Below are 17,946 nucleotides of genomic sequence, written 5' to 3'. Positions count from 1 at the left end.
TCTAATGAATAATTTTTGGGAGTTAGAATAAAAATATTTAAAATGCTAATTGCATAACACTGGTCTTGATTCCTAATGCAATTATTGATTTCTTCTACATTCCAGCAGTTTTCCCATACTTACACACTTCCTTAACCTTCCTCATGTCCTAGCCCTTCATCCTTTCCTTTTGTCACTCTCTTTCCCCTTGTTCAAATCTCATTTTCCCTTTTCCTCTCTTTGACTTATAAATATTTACTTAGCATTTACTATGTGCGAGGTACTATTGAAAATACATTCAAATGTTCTTTCATTGAAGTCTTACAATCAATGAGACAGGTGCTTTGAGTAAGAGAAAGGTTAAGTAACCTGTCCAAGAACACACTAATAAATGTATTACTGCTACATTTGTTTTCCAAATGGGGCTTAAATAATAATGGGCAAATATACCAATCTGTTTGTCTTCAGCAGTCACAGCCAGATGAGGAAAACATTTTGGAAAAAATATCCTTTACCTATTTTGTCTAAGGTTCAGCAGAAGGAAAGATTATAAAATTAAATGAAATATTAAAATTAGGATTGGACCCACCCAAAATTATTCAGATGCCAAAGTAAGCCAATCCCAGCTGTTATTCTTTACTCTGGCTGTCATCCTCAGCAAGAGCAGTATGGGGGAGTATGGGCAACCGGCTGCAGTAGCAGCTGGGCCTATTTGTTGAAAGGAAAAAAATAGTCAGTGAAGACAAAGAGAAATTTCAGTGGCTAGCAGTGTGAATGAAAACCTGACTGGGAGCCTCAGAAGAAAAATACAGCAGTGCTGTCAGCAACTAAATTGCAATATCCCATCACCCATTCACAGGGAATGTGTTGTCTGCGGTAGATTCTCTGCTGGCAAGATTTTCATCCCACCAGTAGTAAAACTTACAAATTGCGATTTTGTGTAAGTTTTCTTATATTACCAGTATTCTAGACATTCAAAAATAAAGCAAAACCAAGATATGTTCTCACTATCTACAGACAGTTACCTACAGATCCCTTAGCAGACTCTACACATACATTAACAGACTCAAAGGTTATCTAATTAACTGTATTCCACATCATAAAACCATATACAATAGAATCCTAATATTGTATTTAGTCTACATCCCCTGATATCAATACTATAAGCGGTATCAAGTGTTTCAGAGTGATTATTGCTTAGTAATTTACATGTAGACCTTCTCATTGGTATCAATGTTCTAATTTTATTTTTTGAATTTTATTCTTGTACAATTTTATTGATTTAAAGTCTTAGATGCTTCTGTTTTTTTTTCTCTAGAAATGAAGAATTCTTCCACAATCCTAAAATATATCAGAGTTCAGTTTGGGCATACACATTTTGGAGTAAGTAAAAAACATTTGGCAAAAAAATCTGTCAAAGGCAGTGCCCAGTACATAACTTTGGTTTATTTCTGAGAAATGTGACAAAGATATAATTACATTCCTTTAATTGTAAGCATAAATGACTTGAATGTAACATTTTTATTCTTCTTATAGTTTCTAAATATAATTACAAGGGGATTTTACTTGGCAGAATTACTAGGAAATCAAAACATTAATATGTTTACGTTTAAACATACTAACTTCTCATAAATGTAGCAAATAATAATGAAATTTTTTGGTGACTTAATATCTGTGCAAATATTTCATGGTTCCATCTTCTTTTTTCTCTTTCATTATTCTGGATAGATGAAAAGGAAGTCCTCCCTGGTGGTGCAGGGGTTAAAGACAGAGCTTTGGAGCTATTGGCAGCCACTGCAGCATGAGTTAGATCCCCTGCCAGAGAGCTGCCCCATGTGGACAGGGAACTGTCCCACGTAGCCCAGCAGCTCTCTCCTGTCTCCCTGTTGCTCCCCTCAACAGTTTATTTCAGTCAATCTGCCTATTCTGCTCCCCACTCTCTCTAGTGAATCCTCTCACCTCCGTATCTCTAGCTTATACCCCAGTTCTTGTATGCATAAATAAATAAATCTTTAAAAAAAAAAAAGGAAATAGCTCACATTTCCTCATTAATGGCGAGGTGAAATTATGTGAATAATTGAGTACACCAACAACCAAAATTAAAGCATTTGATGTTGAAAAAAGGATTTTTCCTTTTAATTTAAATTTTAAACAAGGACAGTGTGGCTATTCTAAGAATACACCATATGGTTGACTCAAGTTTATGCAGACCCTTAATCTGCCAGAAAGCTCAACATTCTAGTACCCATCCTAAACCAGAACAAAGTATCTGTCAGATGCCATTCATCTGAACCAGAAGTATGTGTAACATGTATTCATTGTGATAGTCAAGCTTAAAATTTTCCTTTTACTATTTTGGGGGGAGAAGTTTGTATAAGTAAAAATAAGCTATATCAATTGTATTAGGAATGATAATTATTTCGAAAGCAATCATTTTATTTTCTAATCATTTTTCTGATATTTTCTGTAAAAACCTTAAATTTGCCTTGTTCAGAAAGACTGAAATTATCATATTTTATATGTATATCTTGACTTTTGTTTTGAAAAAATAATCAACTGCTTCCCACTTCCATTTTATTTATTCCTGACAGTAATAAGAGAAATAACAAATGTATCCTTTCTTTTGAATTAATTTTAATTTTGACATTTACATTTATGTTCATTAATTTCCTCTTTCTTGTTAACTATACTGTATTTGATTAATTATATGGTACTAAAAATAAAAATCCTCAAGGATATAATGTTTCAAAATATATTCTCAATTGATTTTCATAAAGACATACAAGAAATAACATTTTTATAAAGTTTGTAGACAAAACAAGCTGAATAAGATAAAATTTTCATTGTTTTTTTTCTCAATAAACATTGGTGGAGAAATAAATTAAAAATATCCTGCATAAACCAACTATAATTATAAAACTTGTTGTCATTGTAGTTTTTTTTCTTTTAATTTTCTATAACTATGCTTTTGCAATGGTAAATTAACAAAACAAAGTTAACACAGTCAACTTACTCATAAAGCTACACTTGCATGTGGATAAATGATTTTCAAAAAAACCTTACTTTGGGGCTTTTAGGGTGTTCCTCAAAAAAAGTTGTTGAGTAAGTTACAAAACTTTTATAGCCTCACTTTGCTTCCCGTTTGTCACTGATTTCATACATTAGTTCTTTGTCTCTCTTCATAGTTTATTACTCTATACCTGCATGAGAAGCTGCATTGGACACTGGGAGATCACAATCACTGCAAATGGGAAGAACAGAACTAAAATGTGACATTGATTACATAATGACTCAAATGAACTCAAACCATCCTCTGCCTAAGCCTCAAATAGCATCTTTTAATAGTATAGATATTTTTGAACAATTTTAAAGCAGATCTCAATCTCTTCAGAGCTTTCATAATAGAAGCCCTAAGTCAAACTAGGACCTAGAATTTTGAAGCAGGGGCAGAAAAATATTCTCATCCTTTTTCTCAACTTCTGAATGCTCTGCTCAAGTCTTATCATCTCATCTTCTGTCATCTTTATTAGAAGCCTATCTATACATGACATCCAACAAAAGAATTAAGGTTGGTAATACTAATATGACTAGACATGACAACTGAACTCTTATACATTAAATGCAATAATTAAAATATTTATAAGTATCTAAATTTGTTAGAGTCTAAGGATTCAAACAATAAAATACAATATACTTGCCTCCAAAACTTTCAAGATCTACTTGTGAATTTGCATTAATCATAAATGGCATACAAAGAAAATAAGAATTCCTGAAAGTTATATAGATATGAGGGCAATTTAATTCAGCATGAATGAAGAACATTTGTGATATGATTATGTCTAAAAAAGCTATGAACACACAAATTCAGTTAATTAGATATCTAAGAGCAACTGTGTTTCTAGAAGAACAGAATGTGACATATGCAGTGAAGGATCACAAGAATGGTTGCAAGACAGGCTGAGACACATAGACAATGTGCTGATTGCTTCTTCAATAGGTGCCCTCTATTCATCTCCAAGACTGAGATATGATTCTTTCATTCCCAATGCCATGCTCCCAAAACACTTTGTTTTAACCATTAGAATAAAAAAAAAAATCCAGTTTTATCATGATTTGTCTTTTTTTTTTACAATTAGACCTTAAGTTTTTTGGCAATTGAGTTTAGGTAGAAGCACTGTGTGCGTGTGTGTGTGTGTGTGTGTGTGTTTTAATAAACTTCATATTTTAAGAGCGTTTAGAGTTAGATTTAGGCAATTTGTGAATACAGGAGAGTTCCCATATACCTACATACACAGTTTATGTGATTACTAATGCCTTACATTATGTGCGGTATATTTGTCACAGTTAATAACCCAGTATCAATTCACTATTATTTACTGAAACCCATAGTTCACTCATATTTCATTCATTATTATCTAATTTCCTTTTACTGCTGCAGGATCCCATCCAGGATGCAACATTAGATTTAAGAAACTTTTTTTTTTAAATCCTTAGTAAGAAGCTCAGTTACTATTACTTTAAAGAAGATTAAGAAATAGTCATGGAATAAGTGTATGATTGAGTAGACAATTTTTTTTAAAAATGATACAGAAGTTTCTGAGTCTCTGAGGAAAAGATCAGGATGTATAACAAAAGAATGAAATGCAGTGGACCCAGTTACATTAGTCCAGGAAAACTTTCCATTAAGAGATGAAGAAGTTTTGGAATTTTACAAAATGCTTTTCCACAATCCACCAATAGTAGATGCCTTCTCATCTGAACTCAATTATACCACGATGTACCACAATTTGTACCATTAGCAATCATTAAAAACAGATCTAATTTATGTTAACAATAACTATATAGGCATATATGATATTTCTTATCAAATATATGTAACTTATCTAAAAGAAAAAATAAAAAAGTAGAGAATGGTAAGCTAGTCAGATATTTATGAAGTATATATATCAAGAGCAAGGCTGTCTTTGTAAATATGAATGACAGCCTTAATTTGAGAGATAAACATGAAGAGGAAAAAGATAAAAGGAACATGTGGATCCTCTTAGCATCATCCCAAGCCCTTACCCTAGTGTGTCTCATACTCAATTGTACATTAAGAACCACCTGCAGAGATTAATGAATACAGCTTCCTGAGAATTACTGACTCAGTAGGTCTAGTTCAATAGCTCCCAGGAAATGATAACACTGTTAGTCTTGGGCACTTTATACAGCTAGTTTAATGCCAGTATCTATCTCAGCCACTAGTTTAGAAGAGGAAAAGAAAATCACAGGAAACATTACTCCTCTGCAATTAAATTCAATAAAGTTTTCCCTCCAGTGAATTATTTAGCAATACTTCTACCTCTGAAAAAAATTAATAAAACTTAATCATGTTGTTGTTTTGGCCATAACAATGGAAGTCAATTTTTTTTAAGTTTTGTTTTTATTTAGCAGACACTAAATAGTCAACCTTTAATACAGACTTTAGGGATGACCTGAATAAGTTATTTAATTTTGTCTACAAGGGTCTTACCAAAAAATTAATCCTTGCCTTCAGGGGCCCTGAAATATATTTAAAGTCAGTTACATAAATTAGAGATTAGTATGAATCATTATCAATACAATATCATATATCTCTATGGAATATTTAAATTTTCTACAGCAATCATGAAATAGAAAGACAGTGTTCATTAGTACATTTATACTTATAAGGGAAGTAAGGCTCCAAGTGCAATGATTTAGCAAGTATAATACAGCATCAGATAGAATAGAATATACTAGAGATTCAGAGCTGGGAATTAAAAACTGTAAGTCTGTATTCTTTCCATTAGAACATGCTATCTCCTAATAAAATTTTCAAAGTATTTTGGAGAGATTAGACACAACAGGAGGTCTTATGAAAAGAAAAGAGCCATATATGTCTGAAATTACATGATTCATAATAAGTATTTTAACTCAGGGTTAGGGAAAATGCAATCAGTAGGACTAAATAGCTGTAGGCAATGTTATCAGTATATTGTCTCTTGGGTTTTACTTCATAATGTATTTTGAGGTTTGGATTTCAAGCCTTACTTGATTCCCATCATTTCTGGGAGAAAACTGATCAGGATAACAGGGGTGAGTATCCTTAGCTGACCTTTATTTTTCCCTCTTTTTTCCCCCATTTTCTTTGTAGCTATTTTTTTTCTGGTTCTACAGTTTGTCCTGCTTCCTAAAATCACTACTGAGACTTATCCTTAGGGACACTGCCCATATACTCTCTCCTGTGAATAAATTCTCTTTTTATTTTGATTACAAGTAGTTAACACTCAGAGAAAACAAAATTTTATAGATGTTGATGCTTTTACTTAGATATTATAATTTACACTTAACTCAAGTTTAGCCAAGCTTCATAGGCTGAAGGACACTATTTTCTCTTGCTCAGCACCCCAATACCTCTAAGTCTCTGACCCCATAGTGCCCGTGCACATCAACTTCTTTGTGGAAGACAAAGAAGGTAAGTGTTCTGGGTGGCTAATGAGTATAATTAAACCTTTTTAAAATTCAAAGTTCATGTTTTCTATTCACTGAATTAGACAATAAAAATAAATATTGGACCTCCCCGGTGCCGCAGCAGTTGAGCGCCAGGTTGCGAAGCTGCCCGCAGCCTCTGCTGTGCTGGTTCAATCCCCAGCTGCAACCCGGCCACCGGAGGAGGGTCCCACATGGCGCGCAGACCTCTCCTGCCGCCCGCTGCTCCCCTCAGCAGTGTACTTCCGTCCTTCTGCTTGCTCTGATCCCTGCTCTGGCTCTGGTGAATTCTCACACCCTCCCGCGCTTCTGACTGTACCCAGTGCTTGTATAAATAAATAAAAATAAATCTTTAAAAAATAATAAAATAAAATAAAATAAATATTGAAAGTAAACTAAAGACCAATAAATATATATTATTCAATAAAAATGTTTTCATTCCATTTTTGGCTTAAGTAGAGAGCAAATAAAAATATCAAACTGGAAACAAAGCAGGAGAAGAAAAAGAGAGGGGTGGTAACAACACCTCAGAGGAGCAGTCAAAGAATGAAATGATGAGAGTTAAAAAAAGAGGGGTTGGGGTGATCACCCAGGGATCACAAATACATTAAAAGTAGATTAAAAAAATGATTATAGATAAGAGACTATGGCTGACGTGTCCAGAAGATATCTGGGAGGCCCAGCTGCTTCACAACATGCTGCACTAAGAGGAATGGTGGTGAATAGGAGGAGAAAGCCCTGGTTTTTCTCCTGATGTATGTTTTACCAAAGGAGCCATAAATAGTTGTTCAGGATTCCTCAGTTTCCTTGGCACTCCTCATCCCTTCACCCAACCCCCATCAGATGCTCCCTTAAAAAACAAGAACAAAAAAGACTTACTACTCTAAATCACTCACTCAATGCGCATTTACTGAGCACCTACCAAACTTCAGGAACTGTGCCCCACACCAGACTCACTTTCAAAGCAAACAGCACCTGATGGGCTAATAGTTGCAGAAAGGACCCAGTTTAGTTTAACTTTCCACAATGGTATGGCCTTTGCAATATTAGTTTCTATTGTATTTTACAAAACTGGGTTTACAGTTACCTTTGTTAGTAACTTTTGTTTATTTTGTGGCTTTGGTCTGTGTTGTCTCCAAGGTACCATCAGATAAAGCCCTTACTTTCCTTAAATTATCAACAAATGAATTCCATACTAATTTACACGAGTAAGACAACAATATACCTTGTTCCTTCTAGCCATCTATTGCAAAAAAAGATGTGGACTTCATAAGAGAAAATCTTTGCTTCCAAGTGCAAAACTATGATGATAAATTATCTTGCCTTATTTTAAATTGTAAGTTAATAATTAACCCATGATTACTTTTAGAAAGAAAAGGGAACCAGGGTAGGCTTATTCTCTGAATCTCTTCTACTTCATTGAGTAATTTTTGAAAAGTTTTCAGAGGGTAAATTATTTACCCCAGTTACATATTACTCCATATTAAAGATGAAGGAACTCACACTTAGAATGGATAAGTAACTTGTTCAGGTCATAGTGCCCGAAGCAAGATTCAAATTAGTTATGCTTCATCTAGAGTATAACAAGTTTTATGCCATTGAAATTGGTGTATGATAGTGTTTTGTATTGCCTGGGTCTATACTACTTTTCCGTGCATACTGTACCAAAGTTTCAAGCTTTATCCTTCAGCAGAGAGCAGTGATAGCTGAGAGTTTAGTTACCAGTTACAGGAGTGATGAAACACATTTCTAAGACACAGAAAGTCATGGATTTCTTTTTATTTCCCAAAATAGTTGTGGAGGCAAGATTACCAGGGGGGTGGGATTTATATGGTGAAACTGTCCTGAAGTAGGCATTAGAACTGAAACAGACTGAAAACAGTTTATTTAATCAATTGCCTCGATCACCACCAGGGCCATATAAAATCAAGTAATCAATTCCACAGATAATTCTGTTCTTGAAATAACCACATTCTTTGATAGAAAAATATTCCCTCAATATTAGAAATGCTAACATCTGATTCAAATACAGTATTAATATATGCTTTGCATATACAATCCAAAAAAAATCTAGACTATAAAATACCCAGTCATGTAATTATCACCCTCATCATGAGTACATAAAGAGTAATGTTAAGTCCAAGGAGTAATAAGTGACAACAATTGTCTCTTATGATTCAAATATTATTTAAAATTGTACTCTGATAAAATTTATTAAAGTAACCATCATCTTTTGTATACTTTATAGAATATTCCAAAGTGTTAGATAGACCATGTCTATTGAAACCAAGAAAATAACCTAAATCTAAACTCTACACCTTTTGGAAAAAGTAAGTGGTATAATTTTGGTTTGCTTTAAACAATCTGATACTGTACTTACAAGACCACTTGAACACTACAGTGACTATGTATGACGGGGCATATATTAATGCATGCTAAGTACCATTCCTGGATACCTACAACTAAATTCCTCTACTAAACCACAGAAGAGTTTTATACACAAAGATAAAGGAGCAATCTTTGCACACTCTCCCACTAAGAACTCCCAACAATGATTGCAGTAGACATTTTTGATAAAATAAAACTGATTCAGGAGATAATTTCTAACAATAATTTTCACCAGCAATGACCAATTTGATGGTTTGAGGCTTCACTATGTGATCATAGAACTTAGTCCACCAAGTGATCTCATCCAAGACAGAAAGAGAAATCCTGTCCATGAAATATTCTCAGGCTAAATGACAATATAACATGGAAAACAAAATAAGATTATGATAACACATTTTTGAAAGAATATTCTACTCTAACATTATGACTATTACACATATTTGCTAATCAAGAACACATACTGTATATTACACATGGAACCCTGTCCTCACAAAATCTTTTAAGAAGCTATTTTATGCAACTAAATTATTTTTTAATAAATTTGGCCCAGTATACTTATAAATTTCATTTAATAGCTTTTCCTAACTCTGACCTTCCCTCACTCTATTTCTATAGTAAAGAATAAATTTGTTTCCATTGCAATATCTAACATTCAAACAAGGACTAAATAATTCATAGAACCAGTCAGCAACTTTTTTATATCCAGATGTACATTATAGCCAGTATTTAGCTATAACATATATAAAAACACAAAGAATAAGACTACCTAAAATCCTCACATAGACTTCCTTTACGGAGAGCATATTCTGTGTAAACCAAACTCAGCAAAACATATTGCAATTGTGGGCCTCCCCGGTGGCGCAGCGGTTGAGCGCTGGGTTGCGAAGCTGCCCGCGGCCTCTGCGGCGCCCGTTCGATCCCCGGCTGCTCCCCGGCCACCGGAGGAGGGTCCCACTTGGCGCGCAGACCTCTCCTGCCGCCCGCTGCTCCCCTCAGCAGTGTACTTCGGTCCTTCTGCCTGCTCTGCTCCCCGCTCTGGCTCTGGTGAATTCTCTCACCCTCCCGTGCTTCTGACTGTACCCAGTGCATGTATAGACAAAAACAAACAAACAAACAAATAAATAAACAAAAAACATGCCTCTATTAAAAAAAAAAAAAAAAACATATTGCAATTGCTTTCATCTACCCAGTGTTTTTTTTTCCTAAATATAAACTTTCTCACTAAATCCATCAATTAATTTTTACTGACTCTTCCTGATGGGGACTTGGACCTGAAAGTTAGTGTTTATGCCTGGGTCCTTTAAAACTTCTTTCTTTATGACTCATACCTATGACAAGTTTTTATTTATGAAGCACACAGGGATGTGTGACTAATGTCACTATTGGTAATACCTAGTTACTGGCTGAGGAACCAAAATTATGATCTTGGTCAGGAAAAACTAGCTCAGTTACTCCCTCTTTTTTATTTGCTCTGGATAATAAAATAAATACCATAGGCCTCAGGATGATCATTCGAAACTTTTGTCATTGTACTCTTTTAGAATTCCGTCTCAATTCTTTTCATGTAAATGGAAAAAATTGAAAATGTGTGGTATAAAGTGAATATGTGTAATACATGGATATATGCAGGCTTTTACAGCAAAAATATTGGTCAAAAATCTTAGGAAAATGCAAAGATGATTCTATCATCTTCTAGATTATTATAACTAGAAGTCAAAGATATGGAAGGTGGGATTTAGAATGAGATTAATCTATGATGACAAACTATATATTTTATGTTAATTAAAACAAACTTCACTTATACGTGCAATATAGAGAAACCGACCAATGGGTCAGATAAACACAAACTTAAAAACTAACTGAAAACTGGCCATAGAACTGAGATAGTGAGAGGGGAATGGCTGAGAACAAAATGGAAAGGAATGCAGTGGACTATGGTGTTGGACTATGGGTGCTTTGATGGTAGATGTGCTTAACACCGAAAGGGGGATTCTACACTTCTAAAAGAAAAACAATGATGGAAACCAATGTTACCTCAATACTTTTTTTTTTGTGGGACCCTCGCCGGTGGCAGGGGATCCAACTGGAGCTGCAGAGGCTGCGGGCAGCCTCGCCACCCAGCACTCAACCGCTCACCACCAGGGGAGGGAGGCCCAATACTTTTTTTTTTAAATAGACCAACTTCTGTCTTCTACATTAGCGTTATTCCAGCACTTACTGACATAGAAACTCATGCCAAGGGCTTTTATTATTAATGTATTTCCTTCAAACATTCTCAATTTATATCACTCTTCAAGAAACATTACTAAGGCCTCCCTGGTGGCTCAGGGGTTAAAGACACAGCACTATCAAGCTATCGGCATCCACTGCAGCATGAGTTCAATCCCAGGCAAGGGAGCTACCCACAAGGTGCAGCAGACTCTCCTTTCTCACCTACTGCTCCCCTCAGCAGTGCATTTCAATAGATCTGCCTGTTCTGTTCCCCATTCTGTCTTTGGTGAATCCTCTCACTCCCCGTACCTCTGGTCTACACCCCAGTTCTTCTATGCATAAATAAATAAATCTTAAAATAAAGAAACATTAATAATAAAATTTTAGGTTATAAAGTATTTTTACTGATACTGCTGTTTCATTTCATCCTCTTCAAATCCCAGTGAGGTAACTAGTAAAAACACCATTACTATCTTCATTTTCAATTGAAAGAAATGGTGCGGTACATTTACCATAGTAAAAATGGAAGGACTAGAGACCCTTGATTTCAAATTTAAAGGTCTCTGAACTATGGCAAATCTGTATTTAATTAGTTATAATATCCAAATATAGATAGGCTAATTAACATTCTATTCCACTTTCTTCATGTATGGATACATATTCAACACTCAAATCTGCATTTATATTGTCAACATATTGTAGGAATGATCTCCTGCCATATCCATTCCTGTTTAACTTATCTCTTTTCCAATCACATCTATTTAAGCAGCCATTTCTCTTAACTTGTACAATATGTCATTCTGTACTGGGACTCTGAACACCTACTCCATCTGCCAAGCTCACTTAATTTAATTGCTGGGGCTTTCCACATGTACTGGGATTTCTTCTTTGGCACAGGACCTTGCTTATTTGTTGTTTTCTTCTTCAAGCTCCACTATCAAGAAAGTTATTTTTGCCTTCCCTCTTACTCTCATTAATACAGGATGGCAAAAGATAAGGAGAGAACAGACATCAACAGAGGGAAGTGGCTGAATCCACCAGGATTCCATATCTTTCATCCTGTCCTTCATTTCAGTCATGGGATCAAGGTTATTTTTCAAGGGAATCCTTGAGGTGGAATATCAGAATTTTGTAGAAATCACACCAACAATGTCCTCTTTAGGAAACCATCTATAATTCTTAACCACTTTTAAGTATTTGCCTGATACAATTAAATCTCAACCCAAATCTTAAGTGAACATTACTACAGACCAGGATGGCATCTTGCCATTTTAATCTTTGTTATATATTTATTTGTTAATATAGTCTCTTGTACCTCTAAAACACATTAAAATATATATGCATTGCCTCAACAAGAGAAAATATCTCATCTTTTATTCATTATGCTTGCCCTAGATTAGTATATTTGCTTAATATTTAAGTGGCATACACACTGAAAAAGGAGAGGGAGGAATAAATACTGTCCTACTGTGGGAGGAGGTCAGTAGGAAATGAACTGGAAGATGCTCCCTATCTGATACCAACGGGCTGTCTCCCTTCTTCTCTGCCTTTTCTCCCTTTTAGTCCTCATGGTCTCCTCCTCTCAAGCCCTGTTTAAGAACATGCCCCTTCATAGATAAAGAATGGAGAAGAGAGGAAAGGGACAATTCTTAGGCACCTTTTTCAAACATTTTCATTTAATTTCACTTAAACTTTGTACGTGATACTGAAACTTTCCCATCTTCTTTGGAAAGGACACTAGGGCTGTGGTCTCAAAGGCCATCTTGAATGTGGAGAATAGAGGAAAAATGATTACCCTTCTCCCATATAGTATGCATTACTAGGAAATGAATTCCTAGATTAATACATGTCCAGGAAGTTTACTGGATTTCTCTGCTGGGGGTCAGGCAGCACTGTAGACTTGCCATGTTACTTATATCTAATACTGCTTAATTTAAAGGATCATGCACTGATTTATAATATGAATCACCTAGTTCACCCACTACTGAAAATGTACCATTACTAAGATCATTTAATTGAGAAAAATATTACACCCTGAAATTTCCTATCCCTAGTTTTTGAGCACCAAAATATACACTGAATTCTAGAATATAGAGAGGTATGTGGGCTGACCATATTGTATTGATGGAACTGAATATTCTTGCTCTGACAATCTGGGCTTACTCTTTCAATGAGGCACCTGCAAATGCAGTAAGCATTTGCTGCTTCAGGTGGCCTCTCCAGTGTGATCTCTATGCTTGACTTCGCTGAATAAATTGCACAAGTGAGAAGATTCTATTTTCAGGTAACTACACTGTCTTTGTATAAAAGCACAACATCACATATATTCAGCTCGTGTCATTAAATCAAAGGTTAAGAAAAGTCAAAAGGAAATCTGGGAGTTTCGGTCTAGTGTACACATAGATATTAGCAATTCTCCCTCACCATTTAACACAACTCAGAAAGTCAGTCACAGTTATTCCTTTAAGAAGGTATTATGAAGATGAGAGTGATAACAATACTATACATAGTATTTAACTGCATTAGAGGGTTTTGGTATTCTCTGATCAAACTCTAAGTTCCCTAGTGAAATATTAAAATGCAATGTCTTTGAAAACATACTGATAATGAACTATGGAAACCCCCTAGACCTAAAAATGAGGTATAAAAGGTTAATACCAGGTGTAGTAGAATGGCAGCTTGCCAAAACTGGCAGCTTATCCACTTGTATACATTTAAAAAAAAAAAGATTTATCATGTTTTATTCTAACATCCTTATCTGTCTATATTCTACCACATCAATTTACATTTTGATATATTTGATCATAACTCCTTAGAAATATGCTTTTGAAACAGCCATGATACATCTTTCCAAATCAAATGATTTGTGGTAATGCTAGGTACCATATTTTATACTTTACAAATTCAGTGTCAATGTATTTCTTAAATTGATTTTATCTACTGGGGAGCTTATTGTCAATATATTCAAATTAAGAAAATAACCCCAGATTTTAGCTATTGTTAACATGAGAAATTTCTGTAGTCAAAATCAACTAATGATTATCCAATGAAAAGAAAAAAAATCAATCATGTCAAATAAAAAGGGCCTCCCTTTTTATTTTTCTTCTGGTAAATGTTATACCAATATTTAAAAAAATACAAGCATTATTCTTTCTACAGTGGGGAACAATTTAAAAGCTTATACAATGAAAGAAATGGTCCTTATGTAAATTTCTCATTCTTGCATTTGTTATCTGTCTCAATGGTTGGTGATAACGCTTCTTTACAGAAAATGTATTTCAAATTCCTTTGAAGTCAGTGAAGTCACTTTCTCAAAGTGTGGTTTTAGTCTGTTGTTTGTTGTTTACAGGAAAAATCACTAAACCTATTTAAGACTGGCTTTACTGGTCCTGATGTAAAAGCAATCTTTTGATCATTTATTTATGACTAAATGCTTCTTTAAAAGACATCATTGCAGAATAAAATATTTAAACACTCTAACAGACAGATCTTCAGTAAGGCAATACAAATTTACATTGAAAAGATTAGATGTTAGTGAATATTATCTAACTTCAATCAATACAAGACAGTTCACTGGGACTACAAATAAACTCTAAATATTGTTTTTGTCATGCATAAAAATTTTCTAATAACCAATTCAACTAGAAAGCTAAATTATATCAGTTGTTAGTCATTTTAATCACGTGGTGGTGATTTTGTTATTATGTGTAAGGAATCATTTTGCTTCACAGGAAATTTCTTTTCTTCTCCCCTCACCCCCATTGTAGACTAAAAGCCAAACACCAATTGCACCTCTATTTCTAAAGCCCTTCCCCAACACCCTTGCATCCCATAATACACAAATCTGTATTTAAATACTAAGTTAGTGGATTCTACTCCTCAAGGCTATTTACAACCTGCTTCCTAGCCTCTTCTGTTGTGTCTGCTATTGAGTGAACATCTCATTAACAAAATCCAGTATTTACAAGACAAAAATAACATCTCTAAGTTAGAGTGTGCTTCTGCACTGTTTTCAGATGTGGTAAGCATGACATTAATTAGAGGTATTTAGAATCTCCTATCAGTTTTGCAATAAATTTTTTTCAGGTGCATTTTAAGAGTTAGTGAAGACCAAGGATCTCTGCCAAATGACTTTAATGTTTGTTTGTTTTTCTTTTTCTCTCATTTTTGTTAACAAAAGAATCCGAAAAGGTGACCTACCTTTATGTGACAGGCGTAACCTGGGGTGCGTGGTATCGGCTGCGTGAGCTCCAGTCCAAAGCTCCAGGACGCAACCCCACAGGAGCAAGGTGATCACCTGCCCGGCCGGTGCCATGCCGCCGCCGTGCTCACCGTGCAAGTCCTCCAAGCCTCACTTCAAGGCGGTCTGAGTTTTACTTAGGACTCCCCTCCAGGGGCAGCGTGCGAGAGGCTTTGTCAGAAATCGAATGCCTTGTCATCAGAAAGCACAATTCCAAAGTGCCATTTGTCAGGCAGCACTTGGCTATGCAAAACCTTTCTTTCCTCAGGACAGTTGTTTGCAAGTAAGGAGCAAGAGGACATTCCAAGGAGTGAGTCTTCAGAGCCAGGTCCTGTCTAAAGCTCCCTTCAGTAACTATGCCGGTAGATTCGGAAGAAACTGTATTTTTTCAGTCACTTCTGCTAAAGGTTCATTCAGAAAAAAAAAAAAAACCACCCCAGCACACGCACTACCACCTTCACCCGTACAGCTCTTCTCCTCTGACTGTTAAAGAGTCTCTTGCGCTGACTTGCCAAACAGCTAGTTTTAATTCACCTTTCACCTTGCTAATTAAAAACAAGAAGTGCCATTCCCTCCAGGAGTTGCAGGATCCACCCAGCAGGGATGCCTTTCTGTCAGCGTGCTGTTTACAGGGAAAGTTCAGGCAGGGCTGAGCTGCTTGGTCGCTGTTTCTAGGAAGTGTTTCTGGTCCACGTGCCCTGCTCCCCCCAGCCCTGCCAATATAACTGGTCCCACGTCACTCATCGCCGGCGAGAATCGAGGCTTGATGGGAAGCGGGGGTCTGGCGGGGGAGAATGATATATAATAGGCTGATTATTTAAGAATGTGTTACAGAAAGGGATGTACTGTCAGGAAGGGTTTTAATGCTCACACATCAAGATTGAACCTTGAATAAATAGAAATTCACTGAAAATTATTTATTACCATCCAGTACCAAAATTGATATTTTCAATGTTTCCTCTTAGAGTTTCTTTTTTACTTTTTTATTTATTTCATATTAGAACTCTTGTAAGGAAAACTTGTTTCAGGAGCCTGAAAAAAAATGTCATCTGTGATTTTTTCATAAATGTGTTTAACAAACTATTTTATGAAGGCAAATTCTTCAAATATATTAAAAGCAAAATCTTTTTTTGAAAGCAAGTCATAAATTACACCTCAATTTTAAGAATAATTACATTTTGAAGCAATGTTCCTGTAGGTAAATAACTGCGGTAGAGATCCTCTACCCAGATTCTAGCAGAGCAGATATTTAAAAGCTCCGGATGTGAAATACCTTAGGATTCAACTGCTATGTACTTTCAGAGTTTATTTTCCAAGACACTATGTTTGTGTAAATAAGACAACACAATAGGTCAACTTTGCAGTCTACTTTCAATCAATCTCAAAAACTAAACCAAACACTTTGTAGCTGTTGACATGGAAATGAATGGTATTTTAAGATACCAATAAATTTGAACAGATATTTGATTTAATAGTTGAGAGTTAAATGGTGAACAAGTGAATTCAACTATTTTATATTTTGAATGGTAACAACTAGGGACACTTTTTGAGAGCTGTGTTTCTCAAATAATTTTAGTATAACAAAAATATAAAAAGATACTACCCTGATATTTTACATTATATATAACCAAATATAGAATCAGGCATTCACTATCCATTTTCCTCAGCAAGATATGTTCTATTACAAGCACAGTATATTTAGCAAAATGTAAATGTCACCAGATTTTATAAATAATTAGATTTCTAAGGTCTACAAAAGATAACAAACTCTAAACATTATTTAACAGTAAAGCAACATGAAGTATTTAGAGACTTTTAACCTGGGGTGGTCTCTGTAGGCACTTGCATATTTTAAAAGCCAGTCTGATGAGCTACAGGCCTAATCATTGCTCTAAATATGAAGTACTGTACTTCTGGAATCCTTTTTTACTTTCTTTCAGAGTTGAAGAAACTAGAAAGTAAATAGCAGCTTTTATAGGTGTTATCTAAGTGTAAAATTCCAGGAAAAGTAAATGTGCTGAATATAACTTTTATTGCAAATTATGGCTATTCTCATACAACTGAAATTCTACTTAAGATTGTACAGTGCCTATTCTCATCTATGGAACTGAAACCTAAGACATTACAAGCATTTTGTTTGGATACTAAATTCACACCATTAAATGACTGGGAGGGAATAGATGTTCTGATGCCAGTTATATATACGCAAGCTACTTACTGCTATTAATCTTCAGTTTTACTAATTACATTTCAGATTAGGTTAGGGCAGTTTGTAGTACATACCATAATAGCTGAGTTCCTTTGGCTCTTCAAAATGCTTTTGTTTATCCTCAGTCATCATTGTCATTGCTTATTTTCTTTAACTCTTTCACATGTCCTTCTACCTCCTGGTAACCTATGGAAAATATACAGCTGATGTCTTTTTTTAAAAAAAGGCTATTGAAACTACTAAATATCCAGAACTATCCATAGTCTCAGTTACCCCATGTGGCTTTAGCCAACAGCAATGGAATAAAGATTCTTTGGGACCAAATTGGCCATTCACATCATAAAATACAATCAGAAGAATCCTCAGGTGCAGTGTCACCATATAACTTACCATATGAACAAAATGTTTTTTGAGAATAAAAGGGGTTTTT

General features: G+C 35.0%; 1 protein-coding gene across 1 annotated transcript in view; it reads right to left on the bottom strand.

Annotated features, from left to right (window-relative positions):
* Positions 1 to 15,382, bottom strand: part of SEMA3E (semaphorin 3E) — a gene marked incomplete at both ends in the record, with an annotated part of 207,632 nt that extends 192,250 nt beyond the window's left edge. Inside the window, one exon of the mRNA XM_084230173.1 lies at positions 15,268 to 15,382. Within this exon, the coding sequence (XP_084086299.1) occupies positions 15,268 to 15,382 (115 nt within the window). The remainder of the gene's footprint in view (positions 1 to 15,267) is intronic.
* Positions 15,383 to 17,946: the final 2,564 nt, after the last annotated feature.

The sequence above is a fragment of the Talpa europaea genome (assembly GCF_964194135.1).
Source record: "Talpa europaea genome assembly, chromosome: 3".
Classification (NCBI taxonomy): domain Eukaryota; kingdom Metazoa; phylum Chordata; class Mammalia; order Eulipotyphla; family Talpidae; genus Talpa; species Talpa europaea.
This window is presented reverse-complemented; position numbering and strand designations above follow the sequence as displayed.